At 34.6% G+C, this 23,637-nt stretch overlaps 2 protein-coding genes across 2 annotated transcripts in view; one reads left to right on the forward strand and one right to left on the reverse strand.

Moving 5' to 3' along the window:
• LOC129005322 (protein Spindly-like) overlaps positions 1-23,637 on the forward strand; it is a 183,475-nt gene that overhangs the window by 11,894 nt on the left and 147,944 nt on the right. The window lies entirely within an intron of this gene.
• LOC129005324 (protein LZIC-like) overlaps positions 6,171-23,637 on the reverse strand; it is a 72,306-nt gene continuing 54,839 nt past the window's right edge. The window contains exon 4 of the mRNA XM_054434185.1: positions 6,171-6,332. Coding sequence (XP_054290160.1) covers positions 6,268-6,332 — 65 coding nt within the window. The 3' untranslated portion in view covers positions 6,171-6,267. The remainder of the gene's footprint in view (positions 6,333-23,637) is intronic.

Consider the following 23,637-nt stretch of genomic DNA (forward strand, 5'->3'; position numbering starts at 1 on the left):
GGTGAGGTTTTGCAGTTTTGGAAGGATCATTACAGCAACATTTTAGCAGACATTGCCAGAAAATATCTGTGCGTGCCAGCCACATCAGTGCCTGCAGAGAGGGTTTTTTTCAAAGGCGGAGCTGATAATCACTGACCAGAGAAACAGACTCAAGCCCAAGTTAGTGGACGCATAGATTTTTGGAAAAGCCAACATGTGGTTGTTAAAAGTTTAGGTGACATCAATGTGTTTTAATTAACTCCAACCACTGTTTAATATGTTTTTATATTTAGCTAACATGTCTTTTAGTTTTAGGGGTTTCTCATTTTATGCCTAACTGATTTAACAGTTTATGATTATTCTTGTTTGTAATACATAGCCTAGGTATTTAAAACTTTCATCTTACATTTTCAGGCTGAAGGTTTTATTTTTATCCAAAATACATAATATTTATATGTTATTAAAATATATTAGGTATTATTCGAATTTAAGATTGCAGTTTTTTAAATCACCTTAAACTAAAAAATCGCAAATTGATCACCATAAAATTACTATTGATAATATCGATAGTTTAAAAAAAAATATCGAAAACTATCGATAGTCCAACTATTGATAGTATTTCATCACTATGCTGAGGGCCACTCTGTCAACCACTCGTGATGGGGGGAGACTACTTTAATTCTTTACTTTTAAATGGCGACCATAATTAAAGTGTAGAATGAGTGGTGCGATCTTGTAGTCTTGTTAGTGACTAAGGCTGACATATTCCTTAGACACAGCTGTTAATTAATAGCCCATACAGCCAATGGCAGCTAAGGGACCTACAGTTTGTAGTGAAATTCGAACCACGTTTTTGCATTGTAACTAACGAATTGGTGTACAGTCGGGACCACGTAAGTTTGCAGTTGAGGGAGGAGCCTATTTACCATATGGTTTTGAATAAACCAATGAGAACCGTGCGGTGTTGCCAAATCTAATAATACCAGCTGATTTGAAAATATTGCTTATTATATTTTAATTAGTGTTGTCAACGGGCGATGTGGCAACGTCGCACTAGCTTTGTCTTGTGATTGGCTGCCACCAACTGCAAACTTACGTGGTCCCGACTTTAATTAATTATCACTGAGCCCCCGCTCGTTTTCGGCGCCGTATTCTCGTGGTAGGGCACAATCCAGTTAGATTATATACATTGATGGATTCACGACACACTGAAATTTATTTATTTTTCACCATAACAGATAGTCGTCTACTAATACGATCTGACAGGTATATGATCTGAAAGGTTTTTTTTCCAAAAAAGATGGTACAGGTTATCAGTAATTTTAACTTTCTCCATCAGATGACAGACCCATTTTTATATCCTCTCATTCTCTTTTTTTGGTGAAAGAGGCTTTAACATACAACTCATGAACAAGAAAAAGACAGAAGATTCCACAACACCTTTCGGGTCACCTGTTGCCAATTAAACTAACAATCATAATAAATATCATATTAGACTAATTCATCAACCACATTTTTTAAGGTGATTCTGATCTAAGGCGTAAGTGGTGATCATCTTCATCATATTTACCCTCTCTTTTAGCGAATCTCCCTATAGGGAAGTAGCTCTATTACCGTAGGTGGCACAGTAAGACCTAGGCTCGGGACCAATTTAATTTTTCATTTTGATGTCCCAGAGGCTAAAAACACCATTCGTTCAAATTTGTATATTGTATATATATATACGTTCGTGAACGCAATAACTTGAGTAATTTTTGTCCGATTTTGATGAAATTTGGTTTAAAGGTGTAAGGCAGGATAAACTTGAAGAGTTCGCGAATCAGCATGATCGGACCATGAAAACGGGGTTTTACGGGGGGTTATATGGGGTAAAAAATGGTTTTTCTCATTTTTAACCCTCAAAACACAAAATTTCCCAATTTCTCTCTAGACCTTTTTAAAGAGCTTAAAAAAACAAATAATTTAGTATATCAAAGTGTTTTAGCGAATTTCCCTTGTAGGGAATAAGCTATTAGGCCTACTGTAGTACAGTACTCATGGTAAGACCTGGACGTGGGACAGATTTTTTTTTGTTTTGAGGTCCCTAGAGGCCAAAAACACCATCCATTCAAATTCATATATATATGTGTCCGTTAGCACGATAACTCGAGGAAAAATTATCTGATTTTGATGAAATTTGGTATAAACGTGCAAACCTACATTTATTCGAACGAGTTCGCGAATCAGCATGAACGGACTATGGGAACAGGGGTTTTATGGGGGTAAAAATAGGTTTTTCCAATTTTTGACCCAAAAAACATAAAATTTAGCAATTTCTTTCCAAACCATTTTGCAGAGCTTAAAAAACAAATAATTTAGTATATTGAAGTGCTATTATGCGCCTAATGGGGAGCGAGCTGGCGTAGTAGTTCAGTCCCTGAGGTCCCGGGTCCGATCCCCGCCAAGTCACCAATGGATTTTATCTAAGTGATAATGCCGCAACCCCTAGGTCTAGCCTGAAGTAATGTGAAAAACAATCCCAGGCTTGTGCCTTGCGTCCTAGGACAAAAAAAATAAATGTATGCGCCTAATGGTTACGGTGAAAATTCCAAAAAAATTTAAATACCCATGTTAATCTTATGGAGAATAAGTAAACTGTTGTAGTGTGCTTGTTTATGAACATATTTTGATCAAATTTAGAAAATGTTTTTATTTCTTACTAACTATTAACATAAAAAGAAAAAAAAACAGGTCCTGATGCAGCAAACCTAAGTACTTGTTAAACTAATTCTATTTAAATAGGGAATAAATGTTATATTTTTAAGTAGACATTTTAGTGTAAATCCAATCAGGCAAATGGAAATTCGCTTAGTCTGCAGGTTTGCTGCGGCGGGGGTATTTTTAAGGTTATTGGTAATGGAGAAAATTCAAAAAAACTTTAATTTAAAACTCCCATGTTATTTTTATGGAGAATATTGTAAAATGTTGAAGTTAACTTGTTTATGGACATATTTTGATCTAACTTATATTTTAGTAATTATTAGTTTCCTTGTGGCAGCAAACCTAGGTACTCGTTAAACCTAATATTATTTAAATACATTGAAAAACATTTCAGACAGATGGAAATTCGCTTAGTCGGCAGGTTTGCTGCGGCGGGGGTATTTACTGATTAAATTACACTAAGTTAAATATTCAAGATCTTAATAACTTCACTTTATCTTCTGTATTAGCTAAATTTGCGTGAAACCTTAACCCTTCCTGGACGGGCGAAATCGTGACATAGGAGGAGAATATATTAGAGGAAAAAATAAAAATTAATTTTTCTTATTTTTATACAAGTATACATAAAATAAACACAGTGGAACACTTCATTCTGTGAAAGTAATTTTTTACTCGTTTTTAACTATGCAGATATATCCGCTACCCGTCCGCGGATGAGTAGAAATCTGCCACCCGTCTTTAAAGATATGAACACGACAACGTTAGGCAATAAATAAAGAACAATATATAAACAATAAATAAAGACAACGTAATGTTGAGCGCAAAACGTTGAGGGGACTCAACACCCGGCAGGTAGGAGTGGTGGTAGGTGCGCGGGAGCGGGGGAGGCGCTGGAGAGGGGTTGGCGCGGGAGAGAGGGGGGAGTGCGGGGGAGAGCGCAGTCATGGAAAGAGCAGGAAAGTGGTGCCTTGTTACCGCATAACATCAGGTTACTGCTCAAGCACCTGACAGTCTGTCTGAAGAGAAGGCGGATATAACCGCTTCCCGTCCGGGACATCAAAAACCATAAGCGGATATATCCGTCACCCGTCCTTTATTGCCAAAGGCATAGGCGTATGTATCCGTCACTCGTCCGCGAAGGGTTAAGAGTAACCGTAGTTGTTATTATTCTAGGACATCCAATACATTTCACTCTTAAATTAGCAACAGATCAGCAGTTAGATTACAGTGCCACTTACCTGTAACCTCTTCTCTTATCATGCAATTTTTTCATTATTGTCTGACAAAAACTGACATTATCATGTAATCATCAATGTGAATTCTCCAAGTTTTATTCCGATTGTGGGAGAATAGTTTGTCTTGTTTCAAACTTATTTAAATTTCCCATTTTAAAACGTTTTTATTAGCTCGCTTTCTTGTCCGGTACAAACTTTGAAATCAATTTTATATTAACTTCCCGACGAGCTAGAGACTTGAAACTTGAAACATAGCTCACAAATGGAAGACAATGCAATATTATATCATTTAATTTTCATATTTCCTTTGAGCTACGCCCCATGGGCTTGTTTTTATTAAATCGCTTTCTTGCAAATTTTGATACTTCCCGATGAGCTAGAGACTTGAAATTTGAAACATTGCTCATAAATGGATGACAATGCAATATTATATCATTTAATTTTTATATTTCCCTTGGACTACGCCCCAAGGGCTTGTTTTTATTAGCTCGCTTTCCTACAAATTTTTATATCAATTTTAAACAAAGTTTCCGATGAGCTAGAGACTTGAAACTTGAAACATAGCTCACAAATGGATGACAATGCAATATTATATAATTTAATTTTCATATTTCCCTTGGACTACGCCCCTTTGGCTTCCAAATTTTCCATGTTTACATTTTAAAAGAATGTAAACATATAAATTAATTTAAGTCAGCTGTAAATACCCTAATTTGACAGTTAGAAGAGCAGAGGTTAAGAGGTACAGGTTCTGCTTCCGATATATTCTAAAAATATAAAACAATCATTTCAAAGTAAAGATAAAACATCTGATTACAGATAATAAGGTTTTGGGTTTTGGTTATGCATTAAGAGGCTATATAAAATAGATTTAACATATTTACACATTAAAGACTAAAAACTAGATAATAATTTATAAATAAAAATACTTTTTAAAAATAACACGTTTTTAAACGCACTAAAAAGTATAAAATAATTTATAAAATGTTGAGAGAATAAATACTTGTAAGATTTAAAATGAAAAACGTGGGGCGCATGCTGATTTACAATTAACTTCACCTATTGAACTATTATGATCTATTGCATGCGCCCCACGTTTTTCGTTTTAAATACAAGTATTTATTCTCTCAACATTTCATAAATTATTTTATACTTTTTAGTGCGTTTAAAAAGGCAGGGATTGTGTCAATTTGAGTCTTTTCACGGGATTATGTTCATCATCAAACTTGACATGTAATTCACACTATTCCGATAAACCTTGAAAACAAATTTGAATAGTTGTCAAGCTACAACCTACCAAAGGTAAACAGCTTATACATTTAATAGAAGTATTCCCTGGAATTGAGGTATTTATTCCTGTCACTGTCGTATAGAATAAGATTGAGAAGTAGTCCCAGTTCCTCACATTTTCAACAATTGCTTCGTACACAGTTATTAGTGTGTGTATATGTGTAAGGTGATGATAAATGAGAGTGAAGTAAATAAACACGCTTCATCTCCTCTGATCACTAAAAGTATTAAGTTAAAATATTAACTTTCTACTTTCGTTTTCCAGATATTATTTTTTGGCAAATAAACCATACAAATACAATAGGTTTTTATAAACATTTTAGAAAAAAGAAAGTCAATAAGTTACTGCATTACGCACTTAAAAATTAAAACTCTTTATTCACACACTATCAAAAATTATTTATTAAACAAACTGCCTCTTTTATAAATATAAATATAGGTAATGATGCTAAAAATTTAGACAATCAATAGTGCTGCACCCTGTTGGTACATTTTGTAACCTTTTAATGCTATTGATAATCACAGAAGCAAATTGTTTAGTTGAAACAGCTGTTAAGATTCTTTAATTCCATTTAAATATGAGTACTCATAAGGTTAACATGGGAAACTCCAGAGCCACTGGGGCGGAGCCCTTTTGACGGATCTGCACCAAACTTCACACAAACCATCCTTGAATAATGCTTAATAATGCCTGAAAGTTTGATTAAAATCTGTCGAGCGGTTTCGGAGTCCATATATATATATTTATAGTATATATATTTACAAACTTCCTCTTTTATTTATTCTCTCAACATTTTATAAATTATTTTATACTTTTTAGTGCGTTTAAAAACGTGTTATTTTTAAAAAGTATTTTTATTTATAAATTATTAAATGTGTACATTGAATCATATTCAATACACAACTTAGTCAATATCTGATGTCTATACTCCTTCATATTTCAAGGTTTACAAAAAACACGTAAGATAAGATAAATAATTTATATACTGTATGTTAATTTACAAATCAAGACACTGGTACAAAACATTAGTTTCACTCATAATGAAAACCACACACATACATATCACACCCTGTGAGTTGCAAGGACATCTTCAGACGCTAGGTCTAGGGCAGCACTTTCTCCAACACCTTCAACATAAGGTAACACGTTATAATTTATGAACATATAGGAAAACCTGGAAAACACAATGATCAAATGTTTATTCCTCTTTGGGTTTTCATTTATTATTTAAACTGGGGAGTAGCTGATTAAAACTTTTGGGATTTGAAAATATTTCTTTCGGTCCTTAAAACTACCCTATTTGATCAGTGATAAAATAATGTGATTATTCAATCCTTATTTTTGGTGGTAACATTCCAGAATAGTAATGTTTGATATCAAAGCACTATTGTAATACTATAGTACCGTAGCCTAGGCAAAGACCTCTTGCTCTACTCACAGCAACGTAGAGCTGGCCGTGTCCAATCACAGGTTCCGGAAGATACACTCCAACTTTGTAATGCTACTCCCATAGCAATAATAATATTTTACTGTCGCAAAACAAATAGCACTGACAAAGTCATACAGTACAGTCAGAGACAGACAAAGTCAACATGTATTAGCAATAAATTGTTAAAATGTGGCAGAAGTATTTTCAGAATATTTTGGAATTACATGTATTAGCTTGTTGTGTATTTTTAATGAAACTAGGACGTCCCAGGGTTGCACAATTGTGCCAGTTTATTAACTATGAAGAACACTTTCCAAATGTAGCTGTTTCAACATACTGAAGGTTGGTATTGCCTAAAGACCGATATGCCTAAGCACGTTATTAATATTAGGATCCATTTCCTCAAATTCACAGTGAACGTCAAAACTTTTTAATTTACAACAGATGTGGATGGAACTCATGCTGTAATAAATACACATTTTATATTCTTGCTTGAACGGTAATTTTTTTATTTAAAATTTGTTCACGACAAACGTTTTTAGTGTAAACACAATGATTGTTTCTTAAGTGACCCTGCTCGGAAGTGTCCTCTACGAAGAACCGTAGCCCAGGCAAAGACCTCTTGCTCTACTCGCAGCAACGTAGAGCTGGCCGTGTCCAATCACAGGTTTCGGAAGATTCTGCCAACTTTGCCAATTGACTGTCCTTGCACCTTGTTGATGGTCATTGATGACAGGATAACAGGGAACTACGTCCGTTCCAACGCAAAAGGGGCAAGTTAATTCTTAGAATCAGTACACGGGGTCCAGATGAAACTCCAGCTAAATACTGCTACAACTACCAGTAGTAAACGTCCGGCAACGCTGTGGCATGTCTTTAAAAAAGCAGAGAAGAGTACTGAAGAAGTGCGGATTCAAAAATTAGGCAATAGTGAAATAAAATAAATAAACGGTATCAGCATCCTGACACGTACTTTCTCCCATAAGTTTGTCAACAACCTTTATCATGTGTAAGCGGTAAGAGTAAATATACGGAAATGGGATTTGTACAATTTTGTTCAGAGTTTAAAGGACTACATACTAAATTTTTATAAAAATCGTTCGGGCCATTTTAGTGAAAATCGGATTTTTCCGTTATTTTATGGGGTTTTATGGGAAAATAACATAATTTACAATAACTTTTGAACCATAATTTTTACAGGAATGGGATTTGTACCATTTTGTTCAGAATATAAAGGACTATGACATACAAAATTTTTACCAAAATCGTCCGGGCCGTTTTTGGGAAAATCCTATTTTTCCGTTATTTTATGGGGAAATCCCCATTAAAAATATTTTTTTTTTAATATGAAAAAACTATCAAAACTTTAAGGACCATAACATACTATGTTAAAATAAAACCGGATTTTTTTCTAAAATCCGATTTTTGTTATTTTATGGGGCTTTTATGAGAAAATAACATAATTTACCATAACTTTTGAACCGTAATTTTTACAGAAATGGGATTTGTACCATTTTGTTAAGAATTTAAAGGGCTACAACATACTGGTAAATCTTTATCAAAATCGTTCGGGCCATTTTCGAGAAAATCCGATTTTTCCGGTTTTTTATGGGTTTTTATGGGAAAACCCCCATTAAAAATCAAAATTTCAAAAAAATGAAAAAAACGCCTGGAGATACCATGGATTAGAACCTACATACCAAATTTCATCGAAATCGGACCACAGGTGTAGTCCCTAGCTCTGTACACATCCAGACACACAGACACACACACAGACACACACACACATACGGGGTTTTACCGAATACTCGCAAACACCTAATTGTGGCATCTTTCAACCTGCGGCCACCAGTGGATGAAGGAAGGTGGTAGAAACATGTCTGCATCGATATTTTTAATGAACACTCCATTTTAACATCTAACATTCCAGTTTTTAAATTGTGGCACCATGCCACAAATCGGTATATATCAACAGTGTGTGGACAGGATGCCACTAATGCGTCGTAGTGCTTGAGCGGTGTGTGCGCCCCCCCTACTTCTCGCGTGCGCTGTTGCCAGTTCTCCGTTCTAGTTCCTTCATTCCGTTCTGTATTCATGTGGCTATGCCCTAGCCGCTGTAGCTCATTTCCCGCAATCATGACGTCGTCTTTTATTAGTGTAAGGATTTTATATGAAGTTTTTTTCAAAGCTCCAATAATTTTTACAATTATTGGATTTAAAGTCAATGGACCAAATGAAATGTCGTGAGGATTACATAAAACTACATGCTATTTTGTTGATATTTTATCGTCACATTGTATGTATGGTTTACGAACTGAGATACTTGGAATAAAGGCCTTAATGTGCTGGGTAAATTATCAGTTTCATGGGAATATACAAGAAATCTATTCTATCTTCTTCTATATATTAATTACGTAAGCCGATTCTTTGCGTCAAAATTGTGGGCGACTGGGAAGTCGTAGAACGACGTGAGAGGGCTCAAATTAAAGGTCTTTATCCCGTGACGGCGGGAAAAATAGTGAAATTCCCAAAATCTTAACACAAAATTAGATATAACGTACAATGTTCTCCATAATAATAGCATTAGAAGGCATTTACTGCTGATTTTTGTTTACTTCAATCCAGCTGATCGTGATTTTATCATTAGCAAGTAAGCTTACATTTGGATTACTCATTTGCCAGTCAATTCTGCAATGTAATGTATACAATATAAAACCAACTATATAAAGGGATAACGTTACCTTTAATAATCAAGACTTTTTAGTTATGTCAAAGTTGAAATAAATTGTTTTCAAGATTTAAGAAACGATTCAAGATTAAAAGAAGATCTTCTTTGTTTTTATTTCAAAACATATGTGAAAGATTTATTCCAATTTTTTTTTTTAATTTACTAACATTTATATTTGAGATTTATTGTAGTGTTTAATCAATATTTTGTATGAAGTGGAATAACCTCAACGGTTACTCTTAGAAAACAATTTGGGAATAGAGATGAAGTAGGTTCGTACAGGTATTTAAACGAACCAAAAATATTTATGTCGTGATTAGTTTCGATAACTGGGTAATGGTACCCTAACTAGCCGCAAAATAGTTAGTAATTAGACGTTGACTAGGCCCTTTTTTGGTAGAATATGTAAATCAATCGCACCTTTAGGAGGATTAACACCACATACTTACACTAGGCTAATAGTGGTTTTTTAATGTTGATCACAAACAAATTTAGGTCCAAGTTCTGTCAATGGGATGCCTTTACTTAAGAATAATTTTGTTAAACCTTTACAAAATGAGCATAGACTTAGAAATAATAACTGGGTAGGGTATCTCAACACACCATTTTTTGCCTTTTCTTATTTGACGAAGACAATTTCCAATACTGTATTTCAATCGGGGAAGCCTTGTTATCAGCATTAACCAAAAAACCAAAGCTACCTTAATAAACCAATATTTATTCATAAACATGTTTGCTGCCTTTAGCAGTTAAACCTCTGGAATCATTCAAATTCTTTATTGAACAAACGTTATCAACAAAAGCAAACAAAGACAAACAACAAACTGTTTTGTTTTTTTTTGCACAAAAGGTATGTTGTAGTGGGATATCTAGGCCCATCCTGACATATAGATAATTTGATTCTGATTTTGTTTAAATATTCCAACAATAATTCCTTTTCCGTAGCTTTTTAGGGACTATGTCCCTACAAGCCACTAGTTTACGTTAAAATACGCAAAGAGTATGATTCCGTTTTTTATGTATGCATATAATTAATTCGTGGTAATGTAAAAGTATGCGTAACGAATTTTTCACCTCACTATGATGTTTTTAGCTGTTTTACATACATTTAGCTGGTTTATATTGGTGGCTGAAAGTTACGTTTTGCTGGCCATGCCAGCTGTCATCGTCATATGGGGACCGAGCAGGGGTTTACATCCCTAGGGCCGCAAAATCACTTGTTCGCCTATTTACTTAAAACATTAATGTATATTAAATGCACAAGCTGTAACCATGGCATTGCAATAGACTTGTTTTTTGTCACAGCTGCCTAGACAACTATTTATTGTTATTTTTGATTTTGCTGATTCCTCAAAATATTTCACATAAATAAGAGGGACGTTACATTGCAAAACATACTTGGGTTAAAAATAGCGCTCGTACCACGAGCCAAAATGGGTTTGCAGCTCTCGATCGTTTCACGTTCTCGACTTCGTCTCGAACTTAAAACCCGATATCGAGTCGGCAAAACCTCACTGTAGGCCCTAGGTACGAAATATACAATTTTTTTACGGTGGATTTAGAGACCCAAAGATTCTCACCCCGTTGCGAAGCATGGGCAGATAGTTAGTTATAAGATTATAAAGTCTTTACTGTTTTGTCTGAACATTGCGTAGACTCATGAAGTGTTTGGTTATTTCTACGTTGTATATAATAAGATAGCCGAAACGAGTCTTGTATATATATCTGTACGTTTGTTTGATTCTTACTGTCATTGTGCCTGTAACGCAAAAATTCCAATTCACGTGTCCTACCTTGGGAAAACTAGAGTACCGTTCATGATCCAAATAGTTTTGTAATTGTTTGAATAAATTTACTAAGTTTGATCAAAATATATCCATAAACAAGCAAACTACAACATTTTACAATATTCTTTATATGAATAACAAGGGAATTTTAAATTTACAATTTTTGAATTTGTCCTGTTACCAATAACCGTCCAAAAACACTTTGATATACTAAATTATTTGTTTTATAAGCTATTTAAAAAGGTCTGGATATAAATTGGGAAATTTTGTATTTTTAAGGTAACGTTTTTCTCCATTTCATATATTAGTAACAATATGTATAGTATCGAATTCAGTAATAACATTGACTACTGTATTTAAACCTTAACACAAGTGTTTATATATTCATTGAGGCTACTGGTGCTACCGCTGATGGCTTATGCATGTGTACGTTAGTAGCTAGCAGACAATTTGCCAACTAGGAACTTGAAATCAGCTGTTCCCCGTCCTCACTGTCGCGGTTGCTCGCCTAGCATGTCAACAGCTGACTGCTGTAAAAATTGGATGAGGCGACAGTAACTTTTTCTAGTACGCTTCTTTACCATGGCATCTGCCAATTCAATTTTGTCCTAAAAAATGTATACACATCTCTAAGATTTGTTGCCAACTAACATGCAATTCAAATAAAAAAAAACTATTGTTAATCATCCCTGCAAAACTGCTAATAATTCATGATCAAATTTTCATCAGAATTCCGATAGTTTAAATCAACGATCACATAAGACCAATAGATGGAGCACATATATATAACTCACATACAAGCAGTTGAAGCCAGGTCCGCCATCTTAGTGCAGGTTAGAAGTGGTAGATGCCAATGAAAACGGCACCAAAACTCAATGTCCAGCTTCAAAATAACTTGACATTTAGACTAAAGGTAAATCGTTGACACTTCGTGTGAAAGATGTCAATTAGTCTAGGACACTATTGGTTCTAATTAAAAGCTCAAAAGTTTATATTTTCTATTTTAAATCTTGAAATAAAGTCGGTACTTTTAAATGAGTTTTTAAATATGACATAACAAAGTTCGTCGGCTGCTACTGTTTTTATTTCTTCGTCAGGTAAGTAAAAAAACGGTGGATTTTGTGGCTAAAGAGCTCAATTTCTTGGATAATATTTTATTTTTTAATTTTTATAAAGGAGAGTTGTTTAAAGAGTTTCAGAAACCATCTTGTGACTTTGAAAATGTTTACATTGTAAACCAAACGCTAAACCTTTAACACACTTTAATACTATATAGATACATCCTACTAATATTATAAATGAGAAAGTTTAGATGTATGGATGTATGGATGTATGGATGTATGTTTGTGACAAGTGAACGCGAAAAATACTGGTCGGATTGGGCTGAAATTTGGCATGATGATAGCTCACATTCCCGATTAACATATAGGCATATTCTTATTTCAAAAATCCTTTCGGGCTCCGCCCCAGTGGCTCTGGAGTTTCCCATGTTAACCTTATGAGAAATGGAATTATTGAATCTTAACAGCTGTTTCAATTAAACAAGTTGGTTCTGTTCTGTGATGTTCAATAGCATTAAAGTTACAAGGATTACCAACAGGGTGCAGCACTATTATTTCTTTTACATTTATGACAATAGCTAATTTGCAACCAAAAGGTGAGTGAGCGTAGCGAACGAACTTCAACCTGGAGGCGAGTTAGCGTAGCGAACGAGCTAACCTGAAGGCAAGTGAGCGCAGCGAACGAGCTCCAACCTAACGGTGAGTGAGCGTAGCGAACGAGCTCCAACCCAAAGGTGAGTGAGCGTAGCGAACAAACTTCAACCCAAAGGTGAGTGAGCGTAGCGAACAAACTTCAACCAGGACGTGATTGAGCCATGCGAACGAGATAATCTTGAAAATTAAGAAGTTAAACGGGGCAAAGCCCGCGGGTTACAGCTAGTATATTATAAATTAATTTGTAGCTTTTTAGAATTTTTCTTTCGCCCAACAAGTTTTTGTAATTATTGTAAACTAACTTTTTCTAAAATACGGTAAACGCTAGGAAACAAATTAAAAGCGTATTTTAAAGGCCATTTTTCAACCGTCATGAATTGTTACATACCAACCTTTAGGGCCCATTGGTGACATTGGGGGGTGGAAGTCTAAATTTAGTTCATTACAATTACGTCAATGGAATGACCTTGAGCTGTGCTAGTAAGATGCTGTGGTATGGTAGCGTGTCGGGGAGAAGGGTAAAATTATTGTTCATGCTTACTCATTCGCTCTTACCCACAAACAAATTTATTTCAAGCCTAAAATGAAGAATGTAGATCTAACTTCTATATTCGTTTGGAAAACGTCAGTAAGAGGCAAGTCTAGACTGTTCCTATGTCTGCGTGGTCCATCACTAGTTACTTTCTTTACTTTTTTTTTTGAAAGCCTATGTGTCGATTATGTATCTTGAGCAATGTAAAATCAAGATGACGTTGTTCAAACTAAGATATAAGTTTGGACTTCCTTGTGTGACCAAAATGGTCGCCTACAGAGCAACAGAAGAATCTACAATTTCTTATAAAATCAGTTTTATTGACGTTTGCAGACAGTTTTATATAATTGTTTTAAGGAAACCCAAAATCTATTGGCAATCATAAGTTAATATGATTTGAACTTTTTGCCTTATACAAATGAAATACCATGTGCATATTGGTCCTCTGGTCCTGTTAATACAATTTTTTGAAGGGTTTCTTTTATAATTTAAAACTATATCATTGCACAAACATTTTCAAGGACTCTCTGCAGTTTTGCGTACTCTTGCAACTACTAATTCAAGAATCAGTTTGATGACCGATTAAAAATAATGTGTTTATACGTTATAAAGATTCAACTGTTAAATATCATAGTTTTTTTTAGGGTGGGACTGGAAATTTAGACTATATTAAAGATTTGCATTCATAGTAGAACATTATATACTTTAAGTAAACCAACAGAAAAAGATTGTTTAAAATTTTCAAGTTCATTTTAGAACAAACTGTTTGCTCCGCCTCCCAGTTAACTGAGAATTTCAAGAAGTAAAAACATATTAAATAAATAATAAGTGAAGTTAAATATATCCCACAGTGATTTTAAAAAACATTACTGTACACAAACTTCACGGATGCCAATATACTTCTAACAACCTTACTAGGAATTTCCTAAAACTGATATTGTACGTTGAAATAGGTTTATCTATCAATCTATTCTATTCTATATTCTACACTATTATAAAGAAGAGGGGGTGTCTGTGTGTGTGTTTGTATGAGCTAATCTCAAAAAATACTGATCCGACTATGCTCAAATTGCACACAAATGAAGCTACAGCTCCGAGGATACATATGGAACTATTGCCGCTTCGATATTCACCTAGGGCTTTGCCCCGTGGGCTTTCAAAAATCTGAGATAAGAGATTTAAAAGTAAATATTGATTGATGGTATCCATGGTAACAAAGAACAAACCTAGTAAGTTTAAAAATGTAAACAAGCAGAACTAACTAACTGTCAAATTGATTTTGATTTCACAATTCAACACAGCTGGTTCAAACCTTATTAAATACTGCACGAATATTAGAACAGAGGGGGTAAGGATTATAAATTTAAAATAATGATGTCACTAGCCTGAATGTAAACATTATTTAACATTACCTAAAGAAGCTGCCAAACCATATGTAAATGTAATTTCATTATTATGGGAATGTTTCGGTAACTGTACTTCATTTGTTTATGATCTAACTATACTGAGTCTGTTTGTTAATTATACTTAAATATACTTAATTTTGTGAAATGTTGTAATAATATTTATTTATTTTTATAATAATTCATTGTAAAATAAATCATTCGATGGATATAGGAAATAATCAACATTCTATATTGCCTTATCAACCTAGGCCCTTATCCTGAGTTATGAGGTATATTCTTTTGATTTATTTGTTTGTAAACAGTAATATAATCCCCCTGCCCCAGCAAACCTATAGACTGAGCGAATTCCCGTTTGCCTGATTATAATTTCACTAAAATATGTTAGAAAATTGCCCTAATAACATGTTTGGAACTATTGTGATAGGTTTTTGTTTACAGTGCAAACCATTAAACACATTCTTTTATTATAGGTATATGTGTGCTACACTATAGGATACCGTATAAATTAAAAGACCATATTTTCTTAAACCGTTTCCTCTCCCATCACTGCAATGATCATGTTCTACTTATATGCCAACCCCGTACGAAGGACGGGTATTCTACTAGTTATTAATAAAGTTGAGAATACTAAAGGTTCTACAAAACAAAACATTGAATAATAAAAATACATTTGTATGAAAGTAACAGATAGATTGACAAAATTGTAAAACGATCGTATAATATCTAACAATATCAAATTATTTACAGTATCATGGTTACAACTTTTAAACTACTTTTGTTATGACTCAATGTTAACCTCTTTAGGACCTTTCATTTTATGCTTTTGTTAGTGGGGACTGGTTAAAACACCACAGTAGGTTTTACAAATATGATTGTGAGATGATATTATAATCTGAACTATATTATGCGTGTTGATAATAATATGTATTTTAATTTAAGTACTTTAATTGATTCGGTTATATGTTTACCTCATATAACATTTGAACATTGATTGAAACATTAGATGTCTTTGGAATACTCTGAGAGTGAGAAGCAAAACATAACTTTCAGCAATGATGCATCGAAATCTACCTTTACTGACTGATTCAGAAATGTAATTGCAAAATATTTTGTCAACATGACTAAAATGTTAAAAAAAATAGATGTATCAGCACGAAATAGTTTGTAAGATTAAAAAAACAGTCTAGGACAACTTATATAGCGTTCTAACCTCAAACATTGTTATTGTTTCAGTGTACAAATTCAATTGATACAAAATAACTACGTTACCAATTTATGTTTGTAAACAAAAATCAATTTTTTTAATGGTTGCGTAATAGCTATTTACATTACAAGTGTAGTAAGAGCGTTTTTACTTCACGCAGGTGAATGTTGTGCAACGAGCGGAAGCGAGTTGCATAATTCACCTAAGTGATGTAAACAGCACGCTCTTGCGTAACGTGTAACGTACAAGATTTTACCTGACCCGACAATAAACATGGGTTTACGTACAATATTTTTCATTATCCATTTCACTCATCTTCTATCAGTAACGTTCTTTTACTAACAAAAGCTAGGTTAGGTAGGAAAATACTTTAAAGCATGATAATAACACTCAAGCGCACAGCTGATTTCTAGCGTTGAACATCGTTGGCTCCATAGAGTTATATTTTTTAAGTTAAGCACTCAATGTTATTTAAATGGGTTTCTTTACATCACCGAGTGAGTTTTTGATACTTTACATCACTCGAGAAGTAAGGAAGTTGTATACATCACGCTTGGGATAGGGAAGTTTAACATTGCGGGTTAGGTAAAATCAATTTAAATTATTATTTACTACACAAATTATTTGTAATGTAGGCCTAAAACATTGTTCAGCACTCGGAGCAAAAGTATATTATTTATGGTACTTAAATTGTTTTATAGTACGTGGCAGTATAGTATTATTAGTTTATTAGTTGCTTGTTGCACTGTTCTACACACTGCTCAAGCTCTACAACTCATTAAGTGGCATCCTGTCCACACACTGTTGATATATACTGAATTGTGGCATGGTGCCACTATTTCGAGTGTAGGCTGGCGCGAGAATTGGCAACGTAGCATTTGGAAAGTTATAGTTCCGGCGGACGGCGCGAGGCGCGCTAGCTACCTGTATGGTTTCGTGTTCCACAATTCGGTGTGTACCTGCGCTACTTAAACTCACATCAACGAGTTCAAAAATACTCAATTGTGGCATGTGATGTTTAAACGACGTAATAATGCTGGAAAACCTCAAAAATGATCGAATTAGCTGTGGCACCCTGAAAAAGGTGCCACAATTTTTGAAGGTGCCACAGTACGGCCGTGTGCCTGTGAAGGATGCCACTATTCGGTGAATACAAACACACACACACACACACACACACACACACACAGACATCACTTCGAAAACCACTTTTTTGGGTACAGGGGGACCCAAAACAAATATATCCACTCAAAACTCAAACTCGAAAATTTTGACGAAAACAATACTTTCTCCATATACTATGGTATAGGGGGAGAAAGTAAAAACTAACCAAGTCATGTAATCACACAAACTAGTGAACCCGTGCGGCTCAACGTGCAGCAAAATAACAAAAGAATTTAGAAAACAAATTCATCTTGTTGACTCTATGTCAAAAATAAAACACAGTAATAAAGCCGAAGGGAAGCACTCCAGCAATTTCCTAGCTGTATGTTTCTTATATTTTGTAAATTAATAAGCTTTCAAGTATGTTATTAGTCCAGTGCAATTAGGTTATGACCCAGAAAAAAATTATAACAGGCTGAAAATTGGTGTATATGTTCAAAACAATGTCCTAAGTGGCCCACACAAAGTCCCAAGAAAACCCAGTTGAGGAACGGCCGCCATCTTGAAAAAACTGCCGCCATCTTGGAAATATAGATTTTTTACTGGATCTGTTGAATTAATTGTCCGAAATGCCTTATTTATGTCTCAAATTAAATGTTTTGGGCTCATGTATGAGGGTAATATATAATTAAAGAGTTTAACATGTTCTAAGCATACATTTTATTTATATTTAAAATAATATCTATAATAATGATATAAATTTACAAAATATTTACAAAACTAAGATCATTTTATATAGGGAATAAGCTATTACCGTAGTACTCTTGGTAAGACCTGGTCACGGGACAGATTTTCTTTTTTGTTTTGACGTCCCTAGAGGCCAAAAACACCATCCTTTCAAATTCATATACATATACTTGTCCATCAGATAACTCGAGCAAAAATTATCCGATTTTGATGAAATTTGGTATAAAAGTTTAAACCTAAATATACATTTATTCAAACGAGTTCGCGAACCAGCATATGATCGAGCTACGGGAACGGGGGTTTATGGGTCTTTTTTGGGGTAAAAATTGGGTTTTCTCATTTTTGACCCTAACACCATAAAATTTAGCAATTTCTATCCAAACCACTTCTAGAGCTAACAAAATATAATTTAGTATTTTTAAGTGTTACAATGTGCCACTCCGTGGTTACGGAGAACATTCCAAAAAATTGTAAATTTAAAATTTCCATGTTGTTCTTACTTATAGAGAATAAGTAAACTGTTGCATTTTGCTTGTTTATGAACATATTTTGATCAAATTTATGAAATGAATTTATTTCAAACTAAACTAATAACATTTAACAAAAGACACCTTTTTACACTCCCCGTTGCAGCAAACCTAAGTAGGTAACTTGTTAAACTTATGCTATTTAAAAAAGGTATAAATGTAATATTTTTAAGGAGACATTTAAATGGAAATCCAATCAGGCAAATGGAAATTCCCTAAGTCTGCAGGTTTTCCTGTGGTGGGGGTATTTTTTTAATGGTCTTGTTAAAGCCATTAACCGGTGGCGTACTATCATAGTTGGGGGCCTGGGGCGGCTTAGATGAGAGGGCCTTTTTTACATACATATTACACACAAGTTAAATAATAAATACTATAGTAGGCCTACCCTGTTTAAAATTGTTTTAAACAGGGTACCATGGTGTTTATTAAAAAAAGTAACCCTAAACAGTGATTAGAACTAAAAAGAAATAGCCTATAGGCCTACGCTTATAATTTATTTTGTACTAGGGGAATACCCGTGCTTCGCTACGGAAACTTTCAGATTGGTTGACATTTTTAATAAATTAGTGTTAATTCCAACAGGCTTCAGTCAAAAATTCAGCTACAACCTGTTTTGCTCCATTCGATGTCATATTAAAAGCAGCTATTATAATGTCTCACCGGGTCCATAAAGTGTGTATGCTCAGGGTGGTTGCCCATGACCAGACTGCATAAAGGTTTAGGTAGGTGATGCAAAGGTGCTGCCATTTACCACCATTGCAGTACAGGCCCGGTATTTATTCTTTCCATTTTAAGGCTTTGCAGTACTCACATTATTTGAACGTTATGGTACCAATCGCCACCGAGCTATCTTCTTCATAGTCTATTTTCGGATTATATGTCATTGTTGATAGATGTTTCACCATCCATTGAATCTTTGGAAAATGTATTTCAGGATGAGTTTGTTTACCTTTTGTTTGCGTTCTTCGCCTGCTTTTTTCTTTGTTTGTCTGTGCACCTGCTACGCCATTTACGCCTCAATGTATTTTGTTGAGATTCCGGAATCGGCCGATGATTAGGAGAAACGGGCTCTTTTTGTGGCTCTTAAACGTCGAAATGCAGGGCTAGGCAGGGATTGTGTCAATTTGAGTCTTTTCACGGGATTATGTTCATCATCAAACTTGACATGTAATTCACACTATTCCGATAAACCTTGAAAACAAATTTGAATAGTTGTCAAGCTACAACCTACCAAAGGTAAACAGCTTATACATTTAATAGAAGTATTCCCTGGAATTGAGGTATTTATTCCTGTCACTGTCGTATAGAATAAGATTGAGAAGTAGTCCCAGTTCCTCACATTTTCAACAATTGCTTCGTACACAGTTATTAGTGTGTGTATATGTGTAAGGTGATGATAAATGAGAGTGAAGTAAATAAACACGCTTCATCTCCTCTGATCACTAAAAGTATTAAGTTAAAATATTAACTTTCTACTTTCGTTTTCCAGATATTATTTTTTGGCAAATAAACCATACAAATACAATAGGTTTTTATAAACATTTTAGAAAAAAGAAAGTCAATAAGTTACTGCATTACGCACTTAAAAATTAAAACTCTTTATTCACACACTATCAAAAATTATTTATTAAACAAACTGCCTCTTTTATAAATATAAATATAGGTAATGATGCTAAAAATTTAGACAATCAATAGTGCTGCACCCTGTTGGTACATTTTGTAACCTTTTAATGCTATTGATAATCACAGAAGCAAATTGTTTAGTTGAAACAGCTGTTAAGATTCTTTAATTCCATTTAAATATGAGTACTCATAAGGTTAACATGGGAAACTCCAGAGCCACTGGGGCGGAGCCCTTTTGACGGATCTGCACCAAACTTCACACAAACCATCCTTGAATAATGCTTAATAATGCCTGAAAGTTTGATTAAAATCTGTCGAGCGGTTTCGGAGTCCATAACGTTCAAACCTATATATATATATATATATATATATTTACAAACTTCCTCTTTTATATATATATAGATCACTGATTAAATGAGCTTACTTCAACTATTTTAAATGTAATCTATTTTTGTATTTGAGAAAAATTTAATGATGCTAAATTAAATTTTCCTTTCAGTTTTTAACATTTTAAGTTGTTATGAGTTGGAGATTCGAAATAAGCACAAGCACTCCAAGAAGTAACACAAAATAGGTTTTTTCTGACACTTTTTTCAATTATTTTTTTTATTTAGGAGATAGGCCCACTATTTTTGTATAAAAAATACATTATATAATTATATTAGCCTATCTTTACATTATACATTATATTTTACTATAATTTGGTCCAAACAACTTCTGTGATCGGAGCAAAAAAGAACGATATTGTCCTCGGTGAAGACAAAATCGTGAGCGTCCGTGTTTGTGGGGTCGTAATCTCCGACAACATTATCGTCCCCCGCAATCGCGGCGAAATCGTGGACACGGAACATCTTTTGCGGTTGCGAGACCTTATTATCATCACCCGCGATTGCTGGGAGTCGTGATTTTCGATTGCGCAATCTTTGCAGACGCTTCCGGTGATTGTGAGAACAGGTGATTATATTCAACAGCAAAATTTATTTTCCAATTTTTGAGACCCATTTAAGGGCCCCTTCCTAGGCCAAGAGGCCCTCGAAAATGGCCGTGTTCGAAGTTAGGGGAATATGGCCCTGATTTGGGGGCCTGGGGCGGACCGCCCCCGTCGCCCCCCCCCCCCCCCCCGTCGGTACGCCACTGCCACTAATTAACCCTATTGAAATTTCTTGCAGCCCACAATGCATATAGTCTTTGGAATTGGTTAAATATAAATATAATATCCATTTAACGATGATAAACCTTTAAAGAGAAAGGCAACTAATACCGCTCATGCAATTATTGCTGCAGCTCGATCACGATCTTTCATCGCCCCTGCTGCTCGGCCTAGGAGTTCACCTTCACAGACGGTATGGCTCAAAGTTGCTGTTAGACATTCTATCGTAGCTCGGAGTTTGCTCGACATACAAGAAGGTCGTCAATTTCGAGACTTTGATAGCTGATAATGTCTCACCTTCAATAGATGCGCTTACGTTCAGTATGTTTTCGACAACGCGGATTACAACGTTAAAACACTTGATGGACATGGAACTTTTCACGCCATGGGTGGCATTGAGTGCATAAAACCAGCAAAATGTGTCAATGCAAGAGCTCCTGTTCCACGATCTACAATCCCAAAAGCAGAAAGTGTCCTTCCATCAAATGGCTTTCAGCCCATGACCTTGTCAACGTCCACCTAAGCCTGGGACATCTTTAATAGTGTTGGAAGATGTTAGTACAGTCCTTCCTGAACCACAAATAGTTGTAGATGCTTGTCTTACTGACACCCTTTAGCTGTCAATTTAATCACTGCTCTTTACCTTTTTAGTTCGATGGTTCTCTATGTGTTTTTTCGTTCTGTATGTCTCTTTACGCCCGGTTAATGATTACCTTTTCTTCTTCTTTTTGTACTTTTTACACCCTAGGGTTAATGATAAAGTTTTATAACGCTATAATGACCCGAGTCAACATGCCACTTAAACATCAAGTCACATACTTCTTCGCCAGAACCAAAATCGTAAGTCACAGTTTCTCAAGCAACTTCCCTGTGTACTCCAAAAAAATAGTTAGGGTATAGTTCACTGATAAATTGTAGTTCCACATATCCCAGCGTACTCGCCATCTCGAGAAGGTAAAATTTGGTACTGCTGAACGTCAAAAACTGATCTTGAGTAAGATTAATCACTTACGATAAAATGTTTGTATGTTTCCCACTCATTAGCATATCTGTACAACTTGCAAGTGGATTTCCCTATGATTGTTCATTGTTCTGGTGGCTATAGAGAATAAATTATATTGATCAAAACAATAAGTTTCCGTCCCAACTTAAACTCAATTACCACTTTCCTTCAGATCACTTCGCAGGAAAACTAAAAAATTTCAAAAATACAAAATTTACATCAAAACATACAAATAATGTTCAAATACATTTATAAATAATACATTTAAGTATAAAAAGTTAAAAAATACACTTTACCTACGACCGTTTTTTAAAGTAGCCATTTCAGTCCAGTTCTTAGAATTGAAAAGTTTCACTTTACAGCTGTTTACTTTCATATCCGCTGCGACGATTTTTACCCGCTAACTCAGTGATGGGAGTGGTCCTGCAATTTTTAATAGTCAATCTAGGCCTACTATTCCTCTTGGTCAAAGTTTGAGGGCGCCACCTCGCTAAAGGAGAAGTCCTGGAGTCGAAGCGAGGGTCAAACTCCACTCTTGAGTTGTTGAACCCGTAGCTGATATTCAGGGAATATTTGATAATTTAAATTGAACCTCGACCATTCAAAATAGAAGACAAAAATTTGCATACATCTAACACCAACTAATAACTATTGCAGTATAGTCAAATTTCTAATCTTAATAAACTCTGTATTGATTTGTGAAAATTGATAAAAAGTTGAATTATATTTTCTAAGAATGTAAATGAACCAACTGTCTAGATCATAGGTAACTAAATAAATAACACTGAATGAATAAGCAAGGAATGTATTATCAGAGATAAGTATTTCAGTTGATATAGCAAGATAACAAAGGGACTGTCCAACAACAGTAGTTATTCCACAAGACAATATTTGTTATCTAACCCAAGAATTATTTAAGTTTAATGATTGATTCAGTTTCAGATCTAAATGTAAAAATGATTAACCCAAACTAACGATTAATTATTTTTGGAATAATCAACTGATAAATCAAGAACAAGTATAAATATATATAAATCAATAAATTCGGTGGCCACCAGCTAAGAATCAAAATCACATAAGAACATTTACATACACTATGACATATAAAACAATATAATACCCAACAAATATAACAATACTTAAGCTAAACAAAATTACAGCTAGATATTCTGGCAAAATCAGTTGGAGTCCTGTCCAGGTGTAGGTAGATCTCACACTCACTGTCTGTGTTATTGATGCTATCAAAATTCACTAGTACTAGTGCAAATTCACTGCAAAAATAATCGTTCAACCAAGAACTAAGTGTCCGAAATCCTCAATGATGTAGGTTTGCAGCAGTTATGTTGGTCTCAGAGTAAGATAAATATCGTACAAATTGGAAAATTCTTACTTTTGGTACGAATGGGTCGACCCACGATAGTCCATAGGCTAAGGCACACACGAGGTCCTTCAACAATGTAGATCCTCGGTAGGTTGA

The sequence above is a fragment of the Macrosteles quadrilineatus genome, unplaced genomic scaffold (assembly GCF_028750875.1).
Source record: "Macrosteles quadrilineatus isolate MER2022 unplaced genomic scaffold, UCM_ALF_1.0 Scaffold_19__1_contigs__length_3004403, whole genome shotgun sequence".
Taxonomy (NCBI): Eukaryota; Metazoa; Arthropoda; class Insecta; order Hemiptera; family Cicadellidae; genus Macrosteles; species Macrosteles quadrilineatus.